The sequence below is a fragment of the Myotis daubentonii genome, chromosome 9, assembly GCF_963259705.1.
Source record: "Myotis daubentonii chromosome 9, mMyoDau2.1, whole genome shotgun sequence".
NCBI classification, from domain to species: Eukaryota; Metazoa; Chordata; class Mammalia; order Chiroptera; family Vespertilionidae; genus Myotis; species Myotis daubentonii.
The window spans coordinates 13,383,986-13,409,096 of record NC_081848.1 but is presented as its reverse complement, the minus strand read 5'-3'; the positions used below and the strand labels follow the sequence as shown (position 1 = coordinate 13,409,096).

The 25,111-nt window shown below is 42.3% G+C and overlaps 1 protein-coding gene across 2 annotated transcripts in view; it reads left to right on the top strand.

Moving 5' to 3' along the window:
• Window positions 1–1,470: 1,470 nt before the first annotated feature.
• The window catches only part of GUCY1A2 (guanylate cyclase 1 soluble subunit alpha 2), a 286,323-nt gene continuing 262,682 nt past the window's right edge, over window positions 1,471–25,111 (top strand). For both annotated transcript variants that reach the window (XR_009454357.1, XM_059707959.1), the window contains exon 1: window positions 1,471–2,042. Coding sequence is in view for 1 of the 2 variants with exons in the window: in XM_059707959.1 (XP_059563942.1) it covers window positions 1,755–2,042 (288 nt within the window). In the remaining variant the exon portion in view is untranslated. The remainder of the gene's footprint in view (window positions 2,043–25,111) is intronic.

Sequence of the window (25,111 nt, the reverse complement as noted above, 5' to 3'; positions counted from 1 at the left end):
GTTTAAAGTTAAAAGCAAGTTGGGGTTGGGATCAGAGCACAGCTATGTGTGTTTTGTTTTTTTCCTTAAATACAATCCACAAACCCATCTGCCTTCACCTTGGAAGGACCAGTCCTTAACAAAACAAAAAAACAAAACGCTTTGGCCTTAGTGTCATCAGGGGGCTAAAGCCTGAGCCCTGAACTTTTCTTTCCCGGGAAGGGAAAGGTGGGGAGGGTGCTCATCTTTGTTGCGGAGGGAAGCACAGCCTAGGACCCCTCCTCTAGGACTGTCTTATCTGCTCCCCCCTACCCCCCACCCCCACCCCCACGTCAGAACAAGTCTGAGGCTTTTCTGGAGCCAAAGCAGTGCTTGGAGCGGCTGCTGGTCTGCAATGAAGCAGCTCCGCCACAAACTCTCAGCAAGAGCTCTGCTCGCGCGGTGACGCTTCTCTCCTTGGGCTTGGAAAGCCTTTCTCCCACTCCCCTTAGCTTTCCGGGCAGCAAGTGCAGCCAAGTGCAAACAGATCGTGTATTTGGCGCTAAGAGCCTGGAGAAGGAGGGCCATGGGATCACTCTCCGGGTTCCCCCAAGCCCGGTCCTAGGTGGTGGAGTCTGCAAAACTGGTCCCCAGCCCGAGCCCCAGCTGACGCGGCCGCAGGTGGCACGCGGAGCTGTCCAGCACCAGCGGGGAGCCGGGAGCCGGGAGCCGGGAGCCGGGAGCCGGGAGCCCCATGCGCCCGGCGGCCCGCAGCTCCGCCGCCGCGCTCTCGCCCGAGCCGAGCGGACGCCGTCCTCGTTCAGCGCCGCCCGCCCTGGGCTCGCTCCGAGCCACGCGGCCTCCGGGGTGGCGAGCGCGGTCCCCGCGAGCTGCTCGGGCAGAATAGGTGCCAACATGTGGCCCCTTCCCTCCTCTTCGGGAGCGTCTCCTCCGGATGGGTGGGCTGGCCCGCTCGGCCTTTCCCCAGCTCAGAACTTCCGAAATAAAGTCCCAGGAAGGCGGGAAAGGGCAAAGATGGACCTTAACCCCCACTTGGCGCGCTCGGGCTTTCCCTGGAGGATCCCCTCCTCGCTGCGCCCCAGCCCCTCCTCCGCGGGCGAGGGGTAGGCGTTGGGGGCGAGGGCCTGTGGTCTGACCCGGACGGCGGTGCACTCCCCGGAGGAGGAGACGGTGGGAGCGGGGAGGGCGCACGGAGGACGGCAGCCAAGTGTCCTTGCTGCTCCTGAAACGTGGCGACAGGCAAGGCAGAGACTCCCCACGAGTGCGATGGCGACACGTGATCCAGGCGGAGGGAGGCTCGGGGGGTGGTGGATCGAGAGAGACGGAGGGGGGCGGGCTGCAAGGAGAGAGGCGGGAGGAGAGGGGAAGGGGGGCGAGCGGGGCGCGCGGGCGGTGGCAGCCTCTGCCTCCGGGACGCACGGGCCGCAGCCCTCCCCGCGAGCCGCGCCGCGCGCTCACACACTCGGGGGCTCCCCGCGAGCCGGAGCGCGGAGGCGGCGCCGCGCTAGCTGCAGCCGAGCCGGCGGCGGCCCCCAGCCCAGCCCGGCGCTGCCGCCGAGCCCGGGCCCCAGCGAGCAGCGGCGCTCAAGTTCCCGCCATGAGCTGCGGGCTCTGCGGGCTCCGCGGCTCGGGAGACTCCCTCCCGGCTGAGCGCGATCGCCGCGCCCCGCGGCCCCGACGCGCCTAACGCCGCCGCTCGCCGGTCCCGCTCCCGCTCCCGCCGCCGCCCGCGTCCCGGCCGCCGCCTCGGCCCCGCCGCGCCGCCCGCGAACAGCATGTCTCGAAGGAAGATTTCGTCCGAGTCCTTCAGCTCCCTGGGCTCCGACTACCTGGAGACCAGCCCCGAGGAGGAGGGCGAGTGCCCGCTGTCCAGGCTCTGCTGGAACGGCAGCCGGAGCCCGCCCGGGCAGCCCGAGCCCAGCGCGGCCGCCGCCGCCGCCACGGCCGCCGCTGCCGCCGCCTCTGCCGCCGCCGCCGCCGCCGGGGCCAGGAGGGCGCAGCGCCGGAGGCGGGTCAACCTGGACTCGCTGGGCGAGAGCATCAGCCGCCTGACGGCGCCCTCGGTGAGCCGGGCGGAGGGCCGGGCGGAGGGAGGGGACGGGGATCGGGAAAGTTGGCGCCGGGCGAGTCGGGCGTGCGCAGAGCCCGACCGCTGGGGGGCGGCCCGGCCTCACCCCGCCGGCCTGGGGTTCCTGTGGCCCCGGGCGAGACCCCGACCTCTGGGCCCTGGGGTTAGGGGTGGGGGCATTAGAACACGCCAAAGGAGCGAGACCTCGCTCTCGGGGTCTCCGGCCTCGGGGGCCTGCCCGCCCACCCCAGCCTCTCACCCTCGTGCACCCTGAAGGCCCGGGGCTCCTTCGCACCCACCTGTTTTCTTCGTCCCAAACTTTCCCAGGCACTGTGCCCGCAGATCCCATTCCCAGGCCCTTCATCTCTGCTGTCCCCAAGGGGCGCCTGCCCTTCCAGGAAACTCTTCCTCTCCCTTTTCCCACACTCTTGTTCTTGGCGTGACCTCCGCTGACATCTCTGAATTCCACGGGCTATCTGCATTCTGGGACGCGTCCCTTCTCTCCAGCCTTCAGGCACTGGCTGTCAGATACTTGTTAGGTTGCCTTGTGATGAAAACAAAAACAAAAACCCCTCTCATTTCTTTCCCCCACCCCATAGACTTTTTTTTCCTTATTCACTGAACATGACTAGCTCAACCTTCTTCTCTGGGCAACTCTGGTGTCTGGTTTTCTAAACCTCCCTAGTATTGCACCTGTACCTCACACCTTCTCTCTGTTTCCCCTGACTTCTCCAGTGCTTTTTCACTCATTTATTTCGTACCTTCCTTTTCTTAAGACCTTCATACATATCTGTTGAGCGAGCAAATGCCTTCCTAGCCCTCGGAACTAGTGCTCACTCTGGGATGACTGTATCAGCAGTTCCAGGGGTGCCAGACTCCCCTGGTTCCAGGCATCCTTCCAGAGCACTTCTGTTCAGTCCTGCTCAGCCAAGTCAGCCACCCTTGGTGTGGCCCATTTGCAGGAATGCCAGACCCGTGTTTCAGTCTTTCGGTCTGTGCGACCTCTGCTTGGAAGGAATTCACCCTATTGCAGAACCAGAAAAAGATGCAGTGTGAAAGCCCCATCCACCTTTCATTCCCACCCTGTCCTTGGATACAAGGACTTCAACTCCTGACAGCACTTTGACCTACTCTTCCTTGAGACTTCCACTTCTCTGAAGTTTCCACAATGAAACCGAACTTTGATCTTGTTCCACTACTCTTGAGTCTCCTTGTGAAAGCCCTCCTACAGCTGATGGCAGTCCTGCCAATATCCCGGTGGCCCTGGCATTAATGGGGCATGATCTTTTCCTTGAACCGTGACACCCCTCTTCCGGTCATCTTCCTTTTCTTGTATGTGTTCCCTTCAGTTTACCTTCAGTCGCCTCTCCCATATGATTCATTCATCACTGATAACTTAGGAAACAAAACTCAAAATGGGTTGGCTGCTGCTTGCTGCTCTTTACTGCAAGTATCTCCCAGAAAGTGTAATTTTAGGGACTATTTGTTGTTGTTGAACCTAAGTCTTTATTAAAGGAGCCCAGTGATCTTGTGCAACTGTAGCTTTGTGTAAATATCTAAAGCAACATTTATGCCATATACTAAATCTTTAGTACAATAGATCCATATCTGAATACAGTGTTTTTCTAAAGGCAATGATTAGTTTTGGGGGAATTTTTCTTAAATAGTCTTGGAGTTCTCTTTTTACTTAAGAATCAGAATTTACAAATATGTAAACAAGCAATGGCAGTGCCCCTGGTAAATGCTAATTTAACCTACATAAGGAGTAGATAAAAGTAACAGAACACAGGGTTTACTACCAGAACAAGAGGGAGGAAATATTCTCTGATTTTTACCTTTATAAGTAAAATTTGAATGACACTGGCCTTCTGCTGGATAAAAGGAATGCGCCAGGTAATGGTTTTTAGGGTAAGAAATTTGAAAATTATCATGGCGATCTAATCAATGCAACAGCTATATGTACTTTCCATGCTGTAAATCTTCTCCGTTTTGAAAGCTGAGAACACACTGGTGAACATAGAGTAATTTTCCACATCATAGTATATGTGTAAATAAATCTCATTGGCTACCCATGTTGCCAATAGACTTAGTAACACAAAGAAAACAGAGGTTATATTTTAAAGCAGTAACTTGTGTCTGTGGTTGCCTCCCCCCACCCCGTTTTCTGTTATTTGGTGAGCTAGAACGTCGCTTCAAAAAGTTCTAGTAGATTCATTCTCCTCCATTGCCAGGATTCTAAACTTCTCCGAAAACACTTGAGGAAACAGTTTGTGTCCTGGCTTTTATTTCTGGCTGTTTTGATTGTTATGAGCTGTCTGGCATTTGTCACAATATTCTTTGGGAAAAACTACATTTGCTATGGAAGCTCTCTTCTCCGTTGTGGCTTCATCATGGAATGTTGTCCACTGGAGATTTATTACTCAGTCATAATAATTTGCAAGTAGGAAAATGGAATGATTTTAATAAATACTAGCATATTGTCCACTAATTAAACTAGTTGTTTGATCAATGGGATATTCAAAGTCTGGTTTTTGATACTTTGAAGTCATTTCTAGATACATTGTTGTTGGAGTTAAAGATTATGACACATTATACCAGTCTAATAATAAAAAGTAAATTGAATTGATGAAATTTAAAAAAGTTCCGGAATTTGGGAGACCTGATTTTCATTCCTTGTGCCTTGGACAACTACACATTTTTATAGCTCCGTCTATATCATTTTAACTCTCTAGGATCCTTCTCATTTGTAAGGTATTATACTTAGGGTCCCTCCTTATTCTGGGATTATACAGAGACATATAATGTATTATCAAGCTTTTGATAAACTGCCATAATGACATATAAGAGAAAAATAAGCACATATTATGAGTTTTAAATTTTTGAGGGAAGTAGATTACTTTCTTAAGTAGGAGCATCAAAGCCATATTTATTCCACCCAATTATTAAACAATATTGGAGGACCTGCTATGTGGCAAGTATTGTGCAAAGCACGGGCAATACACTAGCCAGGAAAAAAAAAAATTCCCAGTCGTTGACCTCATGCGACTTCTTTAGTTATAGCCTTTATTTTAATGAAACTGTATTGAGGGAAATCACAAGAACTCCAGTTGTCCTGGGGATGTCTAGGATAAGGTTTACTTATCATCCACTTTGGGTAGTTTTGTTTACTGTGAATCTGTGGCGTGCAGCCATAACCATAAAAACAACCCTAAAGTCTTGACTGCAGGTGCATAAATCACCTATTCTGTTATTTATCTTGAAGTCATTTACCTGGAACACATGTGGAGAAACAGCTGGGGATTATACGTCACAGGTGGATTCAGTAACCCATTTATTTTGAGTTTATTCTCTATTAAATGAGAGTTGTGGAGAACCCTTTCACTCTGACATCGGTTTTGGGTTTGCTGGTGCCAGCCTGTCAGTGAAGATATTGAGACCAACTGGAGGGCTAGGCTTCCCTAGTTTTCTTGTCGGAGGACGACTGGCTGTGACAACATCGCAGGTGGCTTTGAACACTTCAGAAGCTACAGAGCAGCATGGCAGGAAGGAGAGTGACAGAACTGGAAGGATGACGACTAAGGGGAGGAAAGCTACTGACATAGGGGATAGTCCAAGGAAATGAGAGGACAGTGAGCACAGAGAAGACTGAAGGGAAGGCTGGATTCAAGCAGCAAAAAAGGAAAAATGGTTTCACTATTTTTGGAAAGGTATTACATTGATGCAAAGCCTATGAAAAAGTGAAAGGACACAAAAATACATATGTAGCCTCCCCTGAAATTGAATACTATCAGCTTTCTGACATGTGTAAACTATTAAAAAAGCCTTGAGAGGGTGGGTGTAACTGGCATGTAAATAACGGAAAATATATGAAATATCTTTGTGAGGTGGGACATGTGATAAATTTTATCTTAATTGAAGTTTTTAAAATTTGGGCTCAATTTAGCTAACAGAGTTTGAGTAACAGATTCATTGCAATTAGAAAATTAGAGAAAATGTATTCCAGTAGTTTAATGTTCTCACATTTGTAAAAAATAGCTACTGTAATCTGAAATCAGAATTTACGGACCATTTGTTGCTTTCCCTGCTGCATCCCTGACCCTGGAGAAAGAAAGTGGCAGAGGTGAAAGAACAAGGCTCAGAGTTTGTCAGGGGTTTGAATAACTCCCTGCTGAGCCCCTTTTTAAATGTGAGCCCTTGCGAAAACCAGCTCTTACCTTCTTAGAGCCTTGCTTTCCTATTCTGTGAAATAGGAATAATAACAATCTTGTAGATTTGTTGTGAACGGAGGAGCAACGTTTTTTTTTTAAAACTCCTCGAACTCAATACATGATAGTTTTGGGCCGAGATCCATTACTTTCAACTAAATTTGAATGCCTCCAAATGATCTAAAAATGTCTTCTCTCTCAATAATTTACTTGCTAGTAATCTTTGAAAGAGTTCATAGGTTAACGGATGTCATGTACCCAAGAAAGAACAAAACGTAATAAGGAGTTTATTTTGTTGGCATTGCCCAGTCAATCCATTAAAAAATTAGTACTGGCGTCCCTTTCGGCTCCCTGGCTATGACTTTTGTGTGTATGTAATCATTGCAGATTTGAACATTTCTGTCAAACTGCAGAGTGCTTTGTGACAATATGGAAACCACTTTTACAAGTTTTATAAGAATACATACAAGGATATACATATTTGGTAGAATGTAGGTTATTTCACAAAAAATTGTTTTTAAATTAGGAAAAAAAATAGGTGAAAGAGAAATTGCTTATTTCATTTGCCTGAGAATGTCAAATGTTCTCCATTCATTGCATTCAAACTAATTTGTGCATGTGTTCAAAGGTTTAGGCGGTGAGATGCAGCAATTACCCTGCTAATGGCATTTATGTTTTGTGTACAGTGATCTAGTCTTGTTTGGCTACCAGCTCAATTGTTAGATCTTCATTTTAAAGCTAAATTTTGACAAATGGGAAAAATAACAGCCACAATTATTAGTTAGTTCATAATTGATCTACCTTGAAGGACTCTGAGTTGTGTGGGAAGTGTGTTCGAGTGCTATTATGTCTTTTCCTCTCAGTATCATCGTTGCTCTTTTCACTCACCTTTGCTTTGTCCTGTTGTTTCTGTCATATGGAAATTAAGGTAAAATTTAAAAAAAATACATATTTTATTGAATATGATAGTAAAATAAATGCATTATTTCCAGATGTATGCATTCTTCACTCATGAGTTTAGGGAGAAGGTAGCATGATACCTTTTGGAACTTCACACACCTCTAGAAAGAAAAAAAAAATGAAGTGCATAGGCAGGGAAAATATTTGCAAGGCCTTTCTGGTGAGTAGGTTTTCTTTGTAGGCCCTTACTTATTACATGAGCCAGTGATGTAGCTCAAACTTTAAAGTTCCTATTTTTAAATCCTGACTCTAACCTCAACACTCTTAATGGTTATGTCATACTAGAGGCCTGTTGCATGAAATTCATGCATTGGTAGGGTCCCTAGGCCTTGCTGGCGATCAGGGCTGATTGGGGCCTTCCAGCTGTCAGCCAGGGCCTTCCTGTGTTCTGCGCCGCCCCCGGTGGTCAGCGCATGTCATAGTGAGCCATTGAACTCTTGAGGGGATAATTTGCATATTGGGCTTTTATATAGAGAGATAATTTAGCATAGTACCTAATGGGTAATCAATAAAATGCTTAGAATAGATGAATGGGTGTTTTTGTTTAATCGTCTTCTTACACCTGCCATTTAAAGCAAACCTTCAGAATGCAGCTAACAAGCAGATGGGGTAGTTTCCTCCTCCTGGTTTTTGTTAGGTGGCCCATTTATATTTTAAGAAGTTAGGTACATGAAATGATTCCTTCAATCTCCTCCAGTCTCCAGTCTGCTTATAGCGTCTGCACAATTCTCCCTCAAATGAGAGGGAAATGTTTGTCAGCAAGTGGGCTACTGTCGCCAAAAAAGCATTGCTAGGAGATGGAATGACAGTCTTGCTCCTCAAAACTCACTTCAGGACAGAATCTGAAGATCTAGAATTATGTACTGTAAGCTCAGAGCACCTCATAACATTGCAAAGTCCAGCTTAGAGTGATTTAGGAAGTAGGGGAACTGCAAATATCCCAGAAGCTGGAGACTTGTGGGGCTGTGGTGAAGAGTTGAGAAAGAGCGAACGTTCTTATGAAAACAACAGTGAGGAAATAACTTCCTAGTACAGGCTGGATTTGAGACTTATTAAACAGTTCTTCATTTAAGTGGTGGTTATCCAACTCTAGTGAACACAAAAACACCTGAAGAAAATGGTTAGAATCAGACTCCTGGGCCCCTCAGCAGGTCTGGTTTGATAGCTCCGAGGAGGGGGGAGGGGAGGGACTTGGACTTTATAGTTTAAACAAAAGCCCACCTGATAGCTAGGACCCCACAGCTATACCTCAAGGACTGGATTCCACACCTTCAGGATCACTGATCTAGACTCCAGTCGACAGTGAGCTCTGCGGACTGATTCTTTGGAAAGAATGATCCTGGACATGACTCCTTTGAGGTGACTATATCCAGGTGAATTTTTGTGTTAATAGGGACAGAATAAAAGTGGTGACTTGGAGCTACATGTGATGGTTGTGTCCTTTGTGTTCAAAATAATCGTGTTGGTTGTGTGGCAGAGGAGGTTGGGGTGTCATGGTTTGTGGTTTTAATTACTTGTGGACTCTGTGGTGGTTTTTCCTGAAGACACTTTGTTAGCTCCCCTAAGTTTACATTCAAGGTCACATGCCATTGCTTAGTGTGCTAGGGCCCCGTCAAATAAACTATTAGACAGTGTGGAGGAGGGCAGAGGAGAAGGGAGAAGGGTTATCTTGAGGATCCTGTGACAGGACCACCAGCCTTTGCGTTTTTCAGAGTGTTACCCGTACAACATTTCTCAAATGCTCCATCTACTGGCTCACCCTGAAGCAATAGCTTGTTCACATGCCTACAAAAAATTTCTTTAAAAGGTGAAGGGAGAAAGAAACAGATCTGGATGCCAGGAAAATATTTTTTTCCTAGAAAAAAGTAGGGGATTTGGATATTAGGTGAATAGAGCTACCTATCACACCTTACTAAAATATAATACCAGCTACTCATCTCTACATCCTTAACCAGTTAGTCTTTCTCTCCTTCAGTGGATAAGTTGAACTCTCCAAATAAATGGTGAGCCGACATTTGAAGAGTTTGCATTTGCAGAGAGTTCTGGAGCCAGTCTATCAAGAAAGGAGGCCGTCTGCGTGGAAGTCCTGGTGGTACCTTAGTTGCAAGTCCTTGAAGTCTGCTTGACTCCTTTTCTATTCACTGTACTATCTTTGCTATGTGTGACTCTGCTGTGCCCAATAGAGTAATTAAAAATGTCAAAAACATGCTTACATTCCTTGTTGCTTTATGCCTACGCTTCTTCATGCATGAACTCTCCAATTTAATATCGGGGAAGAATGGTTTTTCTGATTAGTTTTGTGCACAACACACACACACACACACACACACACACACACACACACACACACACATTCTGTTTTCTCTCACTGCAGTTTCCCCTATAGAATACTGTTATTGCTCACATGTCTGTATTAGGACTTGTGTTGTACTGTGACTTTGGTTTATTCTGCCTCCTTAAGACAGATTTATGCATGTCTATATCTAGTAAAAAGTCTGATTTATAAAGGCACTCAATACATGCTTGTTAGGAGAATGAATAAATGAGTGAAAAAATCCTTGTGTCGCTTGTGATGTATTAGTAATTCTTTGTAGGCTATGATGATTTTGTGCTGACATATTTAGTTGACTATTTTGACTGTTCTATTTGTAGCTTTTTCTTAGACACAAATAAGAGTAAATATAGTTGTAAAATTATTTTTTAGAATGCTTCAGGTTTTGAAAATCCTCTCATGTTGAGTCTTTTATTGGAGCTTCACCATAATCTCTAGATTTTATGCCAGTTATCTCTAACTTTGGTAACCATGATGATCTTAAAATGCTTGTAGTCATAGTAACTATTTGGGGAAGCATATGTGCTGACACAGTGCATTCTAGCTCTTAAAGATCAGATGTGTATCTCTGGAAGATATGGAGATGGTATCTATACCATGCTGTTTTGTTCATTATTATTTCAATGTATAAGAAATCTTTGTTATCAAACATTATATTAAATAAGAATCTCAACAAACCAGCACATCCACATATTTATCCTACAGTAATCATTATAGACATAATAATGGTGTTGGAGGGATGGAGTCCTTGGGAACAGTGATAAAATTAGGAATTGTTGCTTTAAGAAATGGGGAGGAATAGTGACCAAGAACAGCTAGAAGTATAATTAGGTATTTTTTAGCGGGCCCAATTGAGGTTGGAGATAATTATTTTGTAGCCTAGTCTGAGAGGATGAGTATGACTTGGAGAGGTATAAAGTGTTGAAGGTATTCATTGTATATTAAAGGGCCTATCTGTCAACTTGAGCTTCAGGTGTTTGGGGGGAAATCCATTGGAGCAGTGGATGATGTCTTGGGAAATAATGAGAGTGAATGTCAAATGAAGCAGACTGTAATATTCGAAAGCATTTCTAGCCTTACTGTGTTGCACACAGATTTGATATTAAGCTTATTTGATGTATATCTGGGTCTTACTCTTTCACTATTCAGTTAATGCTCCTAGAATAGCTAATTGCCCCCCCCCCGCCCCCGCAGGCCACCCCCTTCCGCCAAACCAGAATCGATAACTGGTTATTAGTTAGTTTTTGAGAAACTCAATGCGAATTTCTTGATTAGTATTTACGTTATGTTTTCAAAGTTAGAACTGAGCCTTGAAAAATTAAGGCTACTCAGTTATATCATTCAATGCATTATTTATGGGCCTTAGTTGTTACACAATGAGTTTCCTTGGCTCAGATTTGGTAGTACATTGCTTCTTGAACATAAAGGAGCCTATGGGATTTGAGTAATAGGTGGCTGCCAGAACATTTCCTATTGTATTGGAGAACACAGCTGATATTTTCTTATCCAAAATGGTAAAACGTCGTTCTGGTTAATCAGACATTCTGACAAAGTATACTGTCTCACATGTGCACTATCAATTTGTGAGTCGATGAAATTCGATAAAATACACTTAAGAGTTAAGCACTTTTCAGTTTGTGAATCAGTCTTGGATTACCCCAAAGTCTCTCCGTGTGTGTCAGTGACGCAGTGTCATTATTACGAGTCTTAGCTATCACTGGGCTATAGGTGCATGGACATCCTGGTAAGTGGAGTGTGTTAGATAATCAAATGCTACATAACAGGAGTTCTTTTCTACATAGAAACACTGAGGAACTGCATGGTTCTGGTGGTCCGAAAGAGTTAATGTACATACTTGATTACTAATACTCTACCAGGGAGTCTCTTAGGCAGAGGGAGGCAAATTAGGAGTGGATTTTAACAAAAAGCTTAAAACAACTTTTAGAGATCTGTGCATAATTTGGTTAATGTGATTGCCTTGTTTTCTTGAAAAATACCCGTTCGTATATGTGTGTGCGCGCAGGATGGGGGCAGATGCTGCAGTTCAATAAATGTCGCATTCTGATTTTTGTTTTAATTTGACTTTGGGGAAATAACTTTCCTGTCTTTGTTTCCCCATCTCTGAAATCACATATAATCATACTAATCTCTCACTCCTGGGTAAATATGTAATAAAATGTGAATAGTGAATCGGAGACATTGTGTTTACTGTTATTAATTTCTTCATTGTGCTGCGATGCTGATTCCGTGAGGATTAAGGTCATGGTTAGGATTCCCTTCCTCTCTACATTCGGGGAGAATAACGGGTTTTGGAGTCAGACACTAACTCCTGTGCTATCTTGTGCATTCTTGGATAAGCCTCTCTGAGGCTCAGTTTCTTTTCTATAAAATGAAGGTAATAATTTATAGAATTATGAAGATTAAACGTATACTGCATAGCACAGTATTTGGAATACAGTAAACAATTAATTTTGGTGCCTTTTTCTGACCCCTTATCAGTTAGCCTACAGATCTGTATATTGGTTATCACATCTCCTGATACTTTGTTATCTCCAGCCACAGTCTTTTGGGAAACCTCCAAATATTTCCTTCCTTTATAGTTCTTGTTTAGCATTCTTGTGCTTTTCATGGAAAATATGTTCAACATTTTTGGGTGTGCAACATCTTAGGATTATAAAATCTCTCAGAAATTTCTTCCCAGAAATCTTAAAAACAGATGCAATTTTACTGGTTACTTACTTATTCACTCAGTCACTCCTCACATGCGTTCATTCGGACAGCATTTATTTAGCAAATGAGGATTTACCAATTCATTCAGTATATACTCCATATGCATTAAACACACAAAGTAGACATTCAGACAAAAGTTGGATATGGTCCTTTTGGTTTTAAGAAACGTAAAATCACATTTTAAAAATTACCAAATAATGTGTTGAACGGCTATTTCAACCCTCCCTCTGTCTCCCTCACTCGTCCTATCTTGACCTTTCCTTATTTGGCATGATGTGGAGGACATGTGGACAAAGGAAGAGCCTGTATAGAAAAAGACCAGTTGAAACTGTAAGGATGATGATGATGATGAGGAGGAGGAGGAGGAGGAGGAGAAGGAGGAGGAGAAGGAGGAGGAGAAGGGTGAAGGAGGACAAGAGTGTTGATTTATCAAGCCTTACCATGTACCAGGCAGGTACCAAGTGCTCTAGACATGGTGTTCCATTAAATACCCACAACAGTAACGCAGGAGTAATGCCTTCCCATGTTCCATAAGGTGTCAAAAGCCTACCTTTCTGACCTCACCTCCTGACACTAACCTCCGCTCACAGTTCTACAGTACACTTCTTGCTCACTCCAGGCAAGTGTTATCTTGCCGCACTTTTGTCTCATTCCCCATGCCAGAAATGCTCCCTTGTTCCAGTTTTCCATATGATTGGCCCTTTTGTGGTGTTTAGATTTCTGCTCAGTGTCATCTCATCACACCCCGCCCCCCGCCCCAATTATTCTCTCTCACATCACTGTTAGTGTCCATCATAGCACTCACCATCAGACGGTGTCTATTTACCAGCTTGCTTATCTATTACCTGTCTCCCCTCACTGCAATTTAAGCTCTGCACAAGCAGGACCTTGTCTGGGTTGCTCACAGTGGTCTTTGCGGTGCCTAGAAAAGTCCTGGCTCAACGTAGGTTCTTAATACATCTTTATTGACTGAATGAAGTAGAGTCATTTTGAGAGAAGTCTTAGCACTTGGAAAAGAAAGAGTATAATTAAAAAAATACAGACACATAGGGTGGGAGAAGGAAAAAATAACATGTTAGGTAAGTACTATGGACCCAGCATTTAAGTGTTTTTATAATATGTGTTACTGAATTTTCAGAATAATTTTATGAGCCAGAGAAGTCAAGTAACTTGCCTATGATCACAGCTAAAGAGTGATAGAGATAAGATTAGAATCTTGGTCTGTGTGGCTCCAATCTCTGGATTCCTTCTAGTGGAATTATATGTTTCAAACCCCTGTGAGTGTGGTGGACATTGTAGTGCCTAGATGCCCCTTTAGGAATGAGTGACTTACTCACCTACATGCTGGGAATACTACTGGCTGTCAACCTCAACTGTCAGTCTCTTCCATGTGTTGCCTGGACGGAAGGGAGCTGCCTTGCCCAAGGTTGTGCCCCTTCCAGTGACTGATCAACATGGGGATCTGAAGGCCTGTCCGCAGGCAATAGTGCAGCCAACGCTGAAGTAGAACTCCATGTAGGGTCAGCTGAGGCCCTCACTGAGGCTGCATCTCAGGCAACTTCTCCCTCTTTCTAGTTCTGCTTCTTCTCTACTCTTTCCTGGATATGGATCCCAAGAGCACTTCCTAATAAGCTTTCTGCATGCTCATCTTTTCAGTCTGCTTCCCAGGGAAACCATCTTGCTGTAGTGATTTCGAGAACCATCATGACATTAAGAGAAGTGCAGAAGGCAGCACCCAGAAGGTGGCATTTGGAAGAAATATAATGATAACCTTGAATTTGGAGTTTTTGAATTTAGGTGCACATGGTCAGCTCTGGACTTTGAGTTCTCTGAGGGCTTAGTATTACTGGATCACTAGCCTCAGCTCAGTGCCCTTCACATGGTAGGCAGTCACTCATTAAATAGACTGTTGAAAATTTGGGATTGGAATTGGGGTAAGAGCTTGTGGAAGTAATAGCTAATAGCTTGAAAATTGACAAGCTCTCAGAGTGAAAGAGAGAAATCTAAGAACAACAGAGACTTGAGAAGCAGTACACTAGCACATAGAGATCCAGAAGAATTCAGGTACCAGGATGCTTTTTGGTTTGCTTGTGAGGGTGGGAGGTGGTGGAGAGCAGCTGGGAGCAAGGCCTGTAGTGGTTGATATCTGGGAAATAATGAGGACAATTTAAGGATGGCACTCTCGAGCCCAGCATGAATGAGGTTGCTGGTGGCCTCAGAAAAGCAATGCCAATTCTCCATCTGAGATAGAAAACTACTTAACAAGGTTCAAAGAGGGTATGTATGATGAATAAACAAAGGATATGATGGGCATACATTTCTCATCCAAGGTGTTTGGCAATAACAGTAAAGAGAGATATTTGGCAGGCCTTCTGAGGCCACATCCAAATTTATTAAAAAGGTGGAGATTGTTTAAAGGTGACAGAGTAGTGAGAAGAGTTGGAGATGGATGAAATAGGTGCCAGGAAAGGCGAGGGTATACAGCGTCACTCTTTCACTGCGTTCTCTGTACCTGGGGAATGCCCTATGGCATCATAGGAATATAGGGCAAAGGCAGCTGTCAGAGGTAGGTTTTTTTAAAAAAATATATATATTTTATTGATTTTTTACAGAGAGGAAGGGAAAGGGATAGAGAGGTAGAAACATCAATGAGAGAGAAACATCGATCAGTTGCCTCCTGCACACTCCCCACTGGGGATGTGCCCACAACCAAGGTACATGCCCTTGACCGGAATTGAACCTGGGACCCTTCAGTCCACAGGCCGACGCTCTATCCGCTGAGCCAAAACGGTTAGGGCGAGGTTGGTTTTTATTTACACCGAATTGATTATAGTCTTGTCTCGATTTTATCCGTATATCTCAGTGATGGGTCAGTAATTATGATATCTAATGGTTGTGAAATTTAAATTGCCATGCTATTCACCGTTCTCTAGGTTTTCCTCTATGCTAGCTGCGCTGACGATGGGAGGTCAAGTGAGGCCAGACATGTCATTCATTTACCCGCCAAACATTTTACATTCCCCTTATAAAATGGACATTTTTCATTTGTATATTCCACGGCAGATAGCTGTTAGATTGTCTCATCAGTCTGAAAACTTCAGGTTTTCTCTGACCCGTCTACATACAGGACTTTATAAATGGAACACCATGTGGAGGGAACTGTTTTTGATTTGTGCTTTGTATTAGCTTTCTCTCTCTCAGTGTGCAAGGTAATTTGAGATGTCTATTTTAAAGCCATGACTCCTGGCCTTACACTCCCTGTGTCCATATGACTTTGCTTAGTGTTAGAGCCCTTTTGCACTGATGGAAAGGTCACTAATGGAAGGGGCTCCGGGGGCATTAGGAGTCAAGTGGCCAGGACTGCACTTCGTTGTTATGTGGAATATATTTTACACAGTTGAAAGGTGGTGTGGAAGGTAAAGTGAGGCCAAGCAGGATATACACAATTAAATGCAGCTTCTTGGCTCCCTCCCTTTCCTTTTCCGGGTAAATTTTACTTAATTTCATTAAGCAAGGATTTACGTCTATTTTATTTACTGCCATGGGCAAGTCTGCTAGTGCCTGGCACATAGTAGTTGATCAATAATTATTAAATGAATACATTTAGAGTGAATGTAAAGATATTTATTCTAACTATACTATACAAATAGTGTCAGAAACAGATAAGGTGATACATGCAAATGCACTTCAGAAAAATAAAAGCAACAGTAGTAACAAAAACAGACAAAACAGAATGTACAGATGTAAACAACCCATTATGTCCTATTATTATTTTTTCGTCATATATTTATAATCCACCCAGTATGCATGCTTGACTTTACTGTGTACTGAGCCATAATGCAAGGTCTATGGACCAGAAAACGGCTGTTGTCATCTGCAGAATTTAAAAACCAAGTTCTGGGTGTTCCTTAAGTACTCTTGTAAGCATCTATACCAGTCAATTTACATTACATACTAGGAGGAAATAAGTTTTTCCTACATGATCTAACAATATTTTTTTAAAAAAATTCAACATTAGTTCATTAAACAGATATTTGTTGCTGTCCTTTTCTGTGCCAAGAATTTGAGATGTCTCAGTTATATGGGGAAAATACTTATAATCCCTCCCCTCCCCCATTTTTTTCTTATGATTTCTGTTGCAGACATTTTGGGAATGATATTTCAGAAAGATTTTTATCTCGATTCTAACCTCTTTCTTGATTTTAACAAGATTTTAACATTTAAAATCTTCCCAAGAGAAAGCAAGAACTTTTGGAAGAAAAATTCACATTTTCCCAATAGCAAATTAGTGAGAAACTTGTAATAACTCAGTGTTTCTGTAGACCTCAACAAACAAGAAACATATCTGTAGAAATGCTGTTGTTCAAATTCTTTTTTTTTTTTAAATATATTTTTTATTGATTTTTTTACAGAGAGGAAGGGAGAGAGATAGAGAGTTAGAAACATCGATGAGAGAGAAACATCGATCAGCTGCCTCCTGCACATCTCCCACTGGGGATGTGCCCGCAACCCAGGTACCTGCCCTTGACCGGAATTGAACCTGGGACCTTTCAGTCCGCAGGCCGACGCTCTATCCACTGAGCCAAACCGGTTTCGGCTGTTGTTCAAATTCTTGACTCTATCTTCCAAATTCATTTTTCCTTGTGCGATTGGTCTAATTTGTGTATGAGAGATATAATCTTGATTTTTTAATGTTGTCTTACTAAATACTTAATTTTCAACTGAAGGTATTTATGTGTATTTTTGTTTGTTTGTTTCAGGGATGAAAGGATGCAGGGGTGCTTACAAATTGTGTTTTTATAGTACTTGTAGACATAAACCTGAGTTTGTTTTAATAGCATTTTGAAATCTGTCTATCATTGATTATGTAGGGCAGAAGATAAATGATTCTGCCATTGGATTCTCAATTTAAAAATGCCATCTAATAGAAATCTGGAGTAGGCATAATTACTCTCATTGTTTCTCTTTTTAAAATTTGCCACAAGTAATGAAAATGTGTTTTACCTCTTTATAAAGAAATCTGCCTTCAAAGGCATTTGTTGTAAGGAGTGATAATAAGATGATTGTATTGTAAGGGAACAAAGACTGAGGTGAAGAGTGAATTTTAGCTACAGACTATTGTAATTCCATTTGAAGCTTCAGACAGATATGAGGGAATTTCTAGCATGCAGCCTAGAGAAGAGAAATTTATTGTTTCCTTCTGATAAAAGATCAATAAAGCTTTGTTGACCTGACAGTGTTTGTAAGCTATAAAGACACTCTTTGTGTGTGTGTGTGTGTGTGTGTGTGTGTGTTGTTAATTTATTGCCATTATACATATGTTTAAAAGAAAACAGTCTTTTGTTTTGTTCCGAATTAAATTCTTTTTCCAAAAGTGTGCTTGTCAAGTACTGCCCTAACTTTTCTGCGGGAGAGGAATGGATGGGATTTGTCCGTAGCTTGCAAGAGGCTATCTAGTGAACTCTGTCTGGTGTGGGAGGCTGCTCCCTGGCTCTTTAAGCATTTGGGTAGTTCTCTCCTGATTCAGCTGTATGCTTGGGATGGGAGTTGGGAAAGATGTAGGAAATAAGAGACTAAATTAAGTTGTAAGTGTAATTTTTCACAATCGGCCTAGCATTCTTGACTATTGGAAACAGTCTAGGTTTCAACTATATAGTTAACATAGATATTAAATTATTTTGATTATAGCAATGGGATATAGTATCATGATGACAATAATTGTAGAAATCAACAATTCCATTGGACATGTAATTGGAAAAAACATTTTACTACAGGTTACCCCTAAGAGATGTAATCATTTTAGAATACATATGAGTAAGTCACTTTCAAATATGGGCCTTCAAAAAAGTTACCAGAGTTAAGCTATAAAATGAGTCTGCAAATATAAATTTTAAAATAATATCAGACTAATACCTTTGGTCCATTAGATAAGGGATTTAGCTATTTTATGTGATTTATAAATCAAATCAAGATGTAACTGCCTGGAAACATTTTAAAAACCTAAAATAACCAAGTTTATTATTTTGCTCTTCCAGAGTAACGGAAGCGAAAGCAAAGGCATATAAAACATTTTATACTAGTTTAAACTTGATATGATATAGGTCAGTGATGGCGAACCTTTTGAGCTCGGCGTGTCAGCATTTGAAAAACCCTCACCTAACTCTGGTGCCGTGTCACATATAGAAATTTTTTGATATTTTCAACCATAGTAAAACAAAGACTTATATTTTCAATATTTATTTTATATATTTAAATGCCATTTAACAAAGAAAAATCAACCAAAAAAATGAGTTCGCGTGTCACCTCTGACATGCATGTCATAGGTTCGCCATCACTGATATAGGTTAAGATTGAGAAAACATTGTAAAGTGGGGGAATTTACCTTTGATAGTCCCTATTTTCAGTCTCTCCCTCTCTTTCTTTCTTAATTCCTATATCAAAGCCTCATGCCATAAAAATCTGCTATGAGTCTCTCTCATCAGACAAATTTGGACAGTGTACATTTTAAATACTTTATCCTGTTAAATTATTCTTGAAAAATACCTCCTTTGATGTTAAGTAACTTTGCAGGAGTTGAAAATAAGTTTTTTGGAGGAGATTGGGGCATGAATGGGGTGGAGATAGCTCTCTTGGTGCTCCTAAAATCAAACCCGGCCCCACAAGGCTCTGACATACATGGATAGTTTACGGAAGTGGTTATGTCTGGGTGCTTCTCCGGCAGCCATCTGGAGCTCTCTGCAGCTATAATAAATTAGCTAATGTTCTTGATCTGTAGGAATAACATAGATATATTGGGAGATATAAACAAAATAATATACAGCACCTTTGACTATGTGGCATTATATTTATTATTAATTTTTTATCATAAACTATTTTCTGTTGTTCTAAAGAACTGTTACTACTTCCTTAGGGTTCATCCTATATAATAAAACCCTAATATGCATATAGACCAAATGGCGGAACGACCAGCTGCTATGATGCACATTGACCACAAGGGGGCAGATGCTCAATGCAGGAGCTGCCCCCTGGTGGTCAGTGCACTCCCACAGAGGGAGCGCCACTCAGCCAGAAGCTGGCTCACAGCTGGTGAACACAGTGGTGGTGACGGGAACCTCTCCCACCTCCATGGCAGTGCTAAGGAGTAGTGAGTCGAGTGGTAAGGAGCAGTGAGCAGGCGGGCGGTAAAAAGTGAGGGGTCCAGGACTGTGAGAGGGTGCAGGCTGAGCTGAGGAAACCATCCCCCGACCCAGTGCATGAATTTCGTGCACCAGGCCTCTAGTTTTAAATAAGGCTCATAAGACTAAATGATACTAATGTTGTCCTTATGTTTTATAATGCTTGCAGATTCTAGAAATTTTTCTACTTACATGCATAATTCAGGAATTAATATGCGTTGTGCCACTTTTGGATGCCCCTGTACTAGGTTTGCGTGGGAAATTCCGTTAAGTGCCCTTATATATGCAAGAAAATGAAAATGTCTTTTAAAAATGGAAAAAAGAGAATAATGTCCAATCAGTACCTTGTTCCTAAGTATCATGTCATTAAAATTCCCTGTTGTTTGGTGTGAATGGGTGTACCTGATTTCTGAGGGTCAACAGTTAACTGATAGTTATACAACTGAATTGCAGAGCAAGAAACTTAAAACTGTGTAGTATTCTAGACAGAATTTGAGAAAAATCTATACTGTGCCAGAAATTTCCCTTCCTCTGTAGGCAGCTGTTCCTAATATCACTTCTTAGTCATGTTCTTTCATGTCCACTTTTCCCAGTTACAAACTTTCCATTAGGCAATGAGACAAACAAATGGCCAAGAATGTTTGGCCAAGAATGGCCAAGAATCCTTTATGCAATGTTTCATAAAGGATTCTCCTTCCTTCTCTTTCCTATGGATGCTCTCTCTAACTGCACCTCCCCGCCCCCACCTCCACCCCCTTTCATCTCTTTTACCTTTGTTCATTCTATTGTCCAGTGGCCACTTTGCTCAGAGCTATATACCCTAACTGGTGACTAGAGGTAAACATTTGGTTCTGACGTGAGCAAGTTTGGATGTCTTTTGTCAGAGTTCTAATATGAACCCCACAACAATTCACATTGTAATGACCTTTTTTAAATGATAGATGGCTTATTTTGAGTAGTTTTTAGTGTAAGCAGATTTGAAGAGAATTTTGAAAAACCAGGGGCTTTCACCAACTATATTGTCTTTAACCCCTGACAACGTAAGGCATTTTTCTTCTTAACTTTCCTCACTCCAGGGCTGTGAAAAAATGATGTGCCGACCTATACTTTCCATTCAGAAGAGCCACAGGCATTGAATGGTACCTGCTTGGAGTTTACCAAGCATGTTTTAAATACACATTATCCCACCCTGATTCACCAAGGAAATGCATGCTGTGGCAGGACCAGGATTAATTATCAACTCAACTTAAAGATAAGGAAACAAAAGCTCAGAGAGGAAGGGTAACTTGCCCAACGTCAAGAAGCTAGTAACCATCTACATTTTGGAGCCTCGTTCTCCTGTTTCAGGTCCTAAGTTCTTTCTATTCTGACATATCTCTTGACATGTCCATGAATTGTTGCATCCCAATATACAGCATTGTTCAGGGTAGGTTCCCTATTTCATTTCCCATATGTTTCCTACTTTGTGACTTGCTAAGGGGTGGTAGCAATATCCTGTTGGTTTTTTTTCTTGTTTTAAAATATTTATCTTTATTGTTGAAAGTTTTACAGATGTTACCCGCCCGCCCCCCCCCCCCCCAATTGATCCCCTCCATCCCTCCTGTTGGTTTTCTTGAATTTTACCTCCTCTCACCAACTGTTTAGTTCCTGACTGTGCTGTAAGTCCACACAACACAGACTTGTGTTAGAAATGACAAAGGTCTCTTTCTCCATCAGACTCTGCCTCTAGGCTGAGCTAGTTTGCCTTTCCACTGTCATGTTTGTATGCTCCAGGCTCCCATGATGGAGGTAGCCACGACCAGATTGACAAAAGCCATCATCACTGCCAACATCTGAGCTTATGCTGCAGAGTCTGGGAAGAGCAATGATGTTACTTGTACATAGTTTGCTTTCTGAATATGAAAGAAGTCATGATTATCATAGAAATAGTTACATGCATAAGGGTCTAAATTTCTCTTCATAGATTGTATATAATTGTGCACACCCATTCATACACATATCTAACAAATTATTATTAGAAGAACCAAGGAAGTAATATAATAGTGTTTGTTTGATGGATTAATACCTAGATTAAGAGATGTGCTCAGAGTTAAGTGACAAAAAAGGTACGACTTTCCATGTCATGTAGTACTAGTGTTCTGCTGCCTGCATGTTTTTGTCCTGAAAGAAGTGTGTTTATCTGTACCTCAGCTTAGGAAAATCGTGCATCATAAGCACTGATGACATGGCAGTCCTTATCTGCTGAACATCTGCCTGGTAAGCACCTTTCATAGTCATTTGGATCACCCGATTATAGTCAACACTCAATCTTATTATTTTAGACCCTCGTTGAGTTTTATCTTCTAAGAGAGGTTGAAACAGAGCTGGGCAGCATCTGAGACCCTTAAACTCCAAGTATTTGTGCTGGTCATGGTCTGGAGGTAGTCAGACTCTCAGCCACTGACTGGCTAAACAAAATGCCCACGGTTCTTTGGTTGGCATCTGATGACAATTATTTACATTGAGCAATAACTGTGAAATGAGGCTGATTTCTCAAAGTCTGCATGGTCAGCACTTTCTTACCTGTTCATGAGGAACCAAGCCATAATCAAAAGTTTGCTTTAATCCAGTTAGAGTCAAAGCAAAACGACTTTCATCCCAAATTGTTCAGTGCACTGCCGAGAGCTGTCTGATGGCAGGGGAGGCCTTGCACTTGAGAGGTGGCACTCCACGTCTCTTTATAAGACTCTCTTTTTAGTAAAGATGGTTGAAGAATTTTCCTTACATTAGGAATAATCTTTCTCAATGTGACAGAGGGCCAATATCTCCCTGAACAGTATTAGATGCAATGTTTCATAAAGGATTCCCCTTCCTTCTCTTTCTTATGGATGCTCTCTCTAACTGCACCGTCCCCCCCCCCCCCAACTTCCTTTCATCTCTTTTACCTTTGTTCATTCTATTGTCCAGTGGCCACTTTGCTCAGAGCTATATACCCTAGCTGGTGACTGGAGGTCATTCTCTATCACCCAGTTACAATTATTGTTTAAGCAGTGTGTTTAGGGTTGACAAAACATTTCCCTGTTTTATGTGTTAATTGTATATTTTAACTGTCAGGCAGAAATATTACTTCCTTTATTTCTGGGCTCTGGTTAGGAAACACTTCACTGTTGCTCCAACTACTGGAAACAACAGGGAATTCTTTGGAAATGCTGGAGTGGAGGCCGCAAAGGTGTTTTAAAAGGCTAGACATTATTTCTGACATGAAGGCTGTTGCTATCCGGTGTGGTACTCCAGAGTCGAAAAGACACTAATTAGCTTTGCAGCATCTCATTGGCATTTTTGGGCTGTGAGGCAAGCCGGGCAACAGTCCTAAATGTTAGACATGGACAGTTTATTTCAATTTAACAATTTTTTGACTACTTCCTCATCAAGAGATTCCACCCCCCGCCCCATAGGATCATCACATGACATATATTTGTATAATACTTTATAGTTTTATTTCATTTTGATCTTATAACAACCCTGATAAATAGTATGCTAGTAATTTTTTGATTTTATCAGAAAAGAAATTGAGGTTCAGAAAAGTAAATGGCTGCATCCAAAAATCACACAATCTAGCCAAGATGGCTTCTTTTCAACTGTAACCTTTTCTGCCTCTGAGGATAGATCATTGCTGCTCAGAGGAGCAGATGAAAAGCTTGGCCCTGGGAGGCCCTCAGACATAGATGAGATGCATCCATAGACTCAGATGCTTACCACTGAAGTGACTTTGGGCAAGTTTTTTAACTCCCCTGGGTTTCGTTTTCACATTTATAAAATGGGGGTAACACCTTCCTCTCTCATGGGATATTTATGAAGATTAAGTGAGTTGCTGCATGTAGCATGTTAGGCACAACTTAATATTGTTGAAGGCTGCTACAGTGTTTAATCCAGGAAGCTTACCCTTATTTCACTCTGCATACAGAGTCAGCCCCACGCCACCTGTGAGATTCTGCTTGGTTTAAGGGTTCAGGACCGGAGCCATGTCCCTTCAAATGTTTGAAATACAGCAGGACTCATTTTCCTGACACAGTGTCTAGAAGTGATACCACCTTGTCTCACAGGCAGTATTTGTAGTCAGACGACCGAGTGGCCACGATGACCAGTGGAGCGTATTTCTCCTGAAGTTCTCCTACTAAGAAGTTAATGATGATACTAGAGCTATTTAAATAAAAATGACAACATTGATATATTGGGGAAAATAATTTTACATCATTTTCATATTCATTAAAAAAAAACAACAACACAAAAGGAAATAAGAGATTTCGGATAGATACATGGAAGAATTTCTAATAGTCACCAAAATGCAATGTTACCGACGTGAGCAGCAGGAGATCGAAGTCTTGTTGGCAGTTCTTCCAGCTGAGGCAAACCACTTTGACCTTTCTGAATCTTGGCTTTTTCCTCTGTAAAATGTGGATTTGCGGGTAATGATATTTGAGACTCATGATGTTCATGAATATCTAAGAAGTAAAGGAAAAGAGAGTGATTTGTAAACTGTGGTGTTATTGTTTTCTGGAGTTCACTGAAAACATCAGGTATTCTTGGATGACTTATGTGTGCTCTTGTCTGAAGGTAGGTAAAGGATTAATAAATAATTAACTCTTTGGATCTATTTCAGTTGAAGGGATGTATGTTTTCAGTTTAAATTAGTATTGATGGTATTAAGTCTTATATCAAATCAAATTCAATGGCTGTTTTTAGAAAGACATTAAAATAAAATTAGAAGAAAATACTTGGAAGGAAAACACATCCGTTGTATAGAAATACTTAATTACCATATTGATTATACATTAAGTACATTCAGTTACAATAAATAATTACAATGATAATAACCACTGTGCTTTGCTAATTAGAACATACTTCTAATAAGACCAGGGTTATCAGTTTGAATCCCTTTATGGGTCAATTAGCATGATATCAGCCTTCACCCTAAGCTCTCATGAAGTCACTGAGATGTACACCCATGTTCACAAAGAGAATAAAGTGGAGATTAGATTGAAATCATGCAGATGTTCAACTGGTATGGTAGAGGAATTCTATATTGTAATGCATCTCTAGCTTTTATTTTTTTCCTTGTAACAGTTATTATTTTTGCATTTCATAATTCATTATCTGGACTACTGATAGTGGCAGAAAAACGGTAGTAGGTGTTAACTTCAGTTCAGCAATCTTGGTACTTGAGTTCTGGCTAAGAAAGAATTCAGAGCCAAGACTCAAACAATAAGAGAAGGTTTTTCTAGAAAGTCACAGAGGTAGAAGAAGTGAGCCATAGAAGAAATGGGCTGCCCTGGCTGGTTTGACTCAGTGGATAGAGTGTTAGCCTGCGGACCGAAGGGTCTGGGGTTTGATTCTGGTCAGGAGCACATGCCCGGGTTGTGGGCTTGAACCCCAGTAGGGGGTGTGCGGGAGGCAGCCAATCGATGAGTCTCTCTCATTGATGATTCTGTCTCTCTTTCCCTCTACATTCCTCTCTAAAGTCAATAAAAACATATTTAAAAAAAAGATGTTGAAGACTTATTCCATCTAAGGAAGAGCAGCAGCACAGACACCAGCCAGAATAAATGTAGAAGTTAAAAAAAGAATAAGAAATGGGCTTAGAGAACAAGTTACAGAGGCAAAAGAAGAGCTTAGAGCTTAGGAG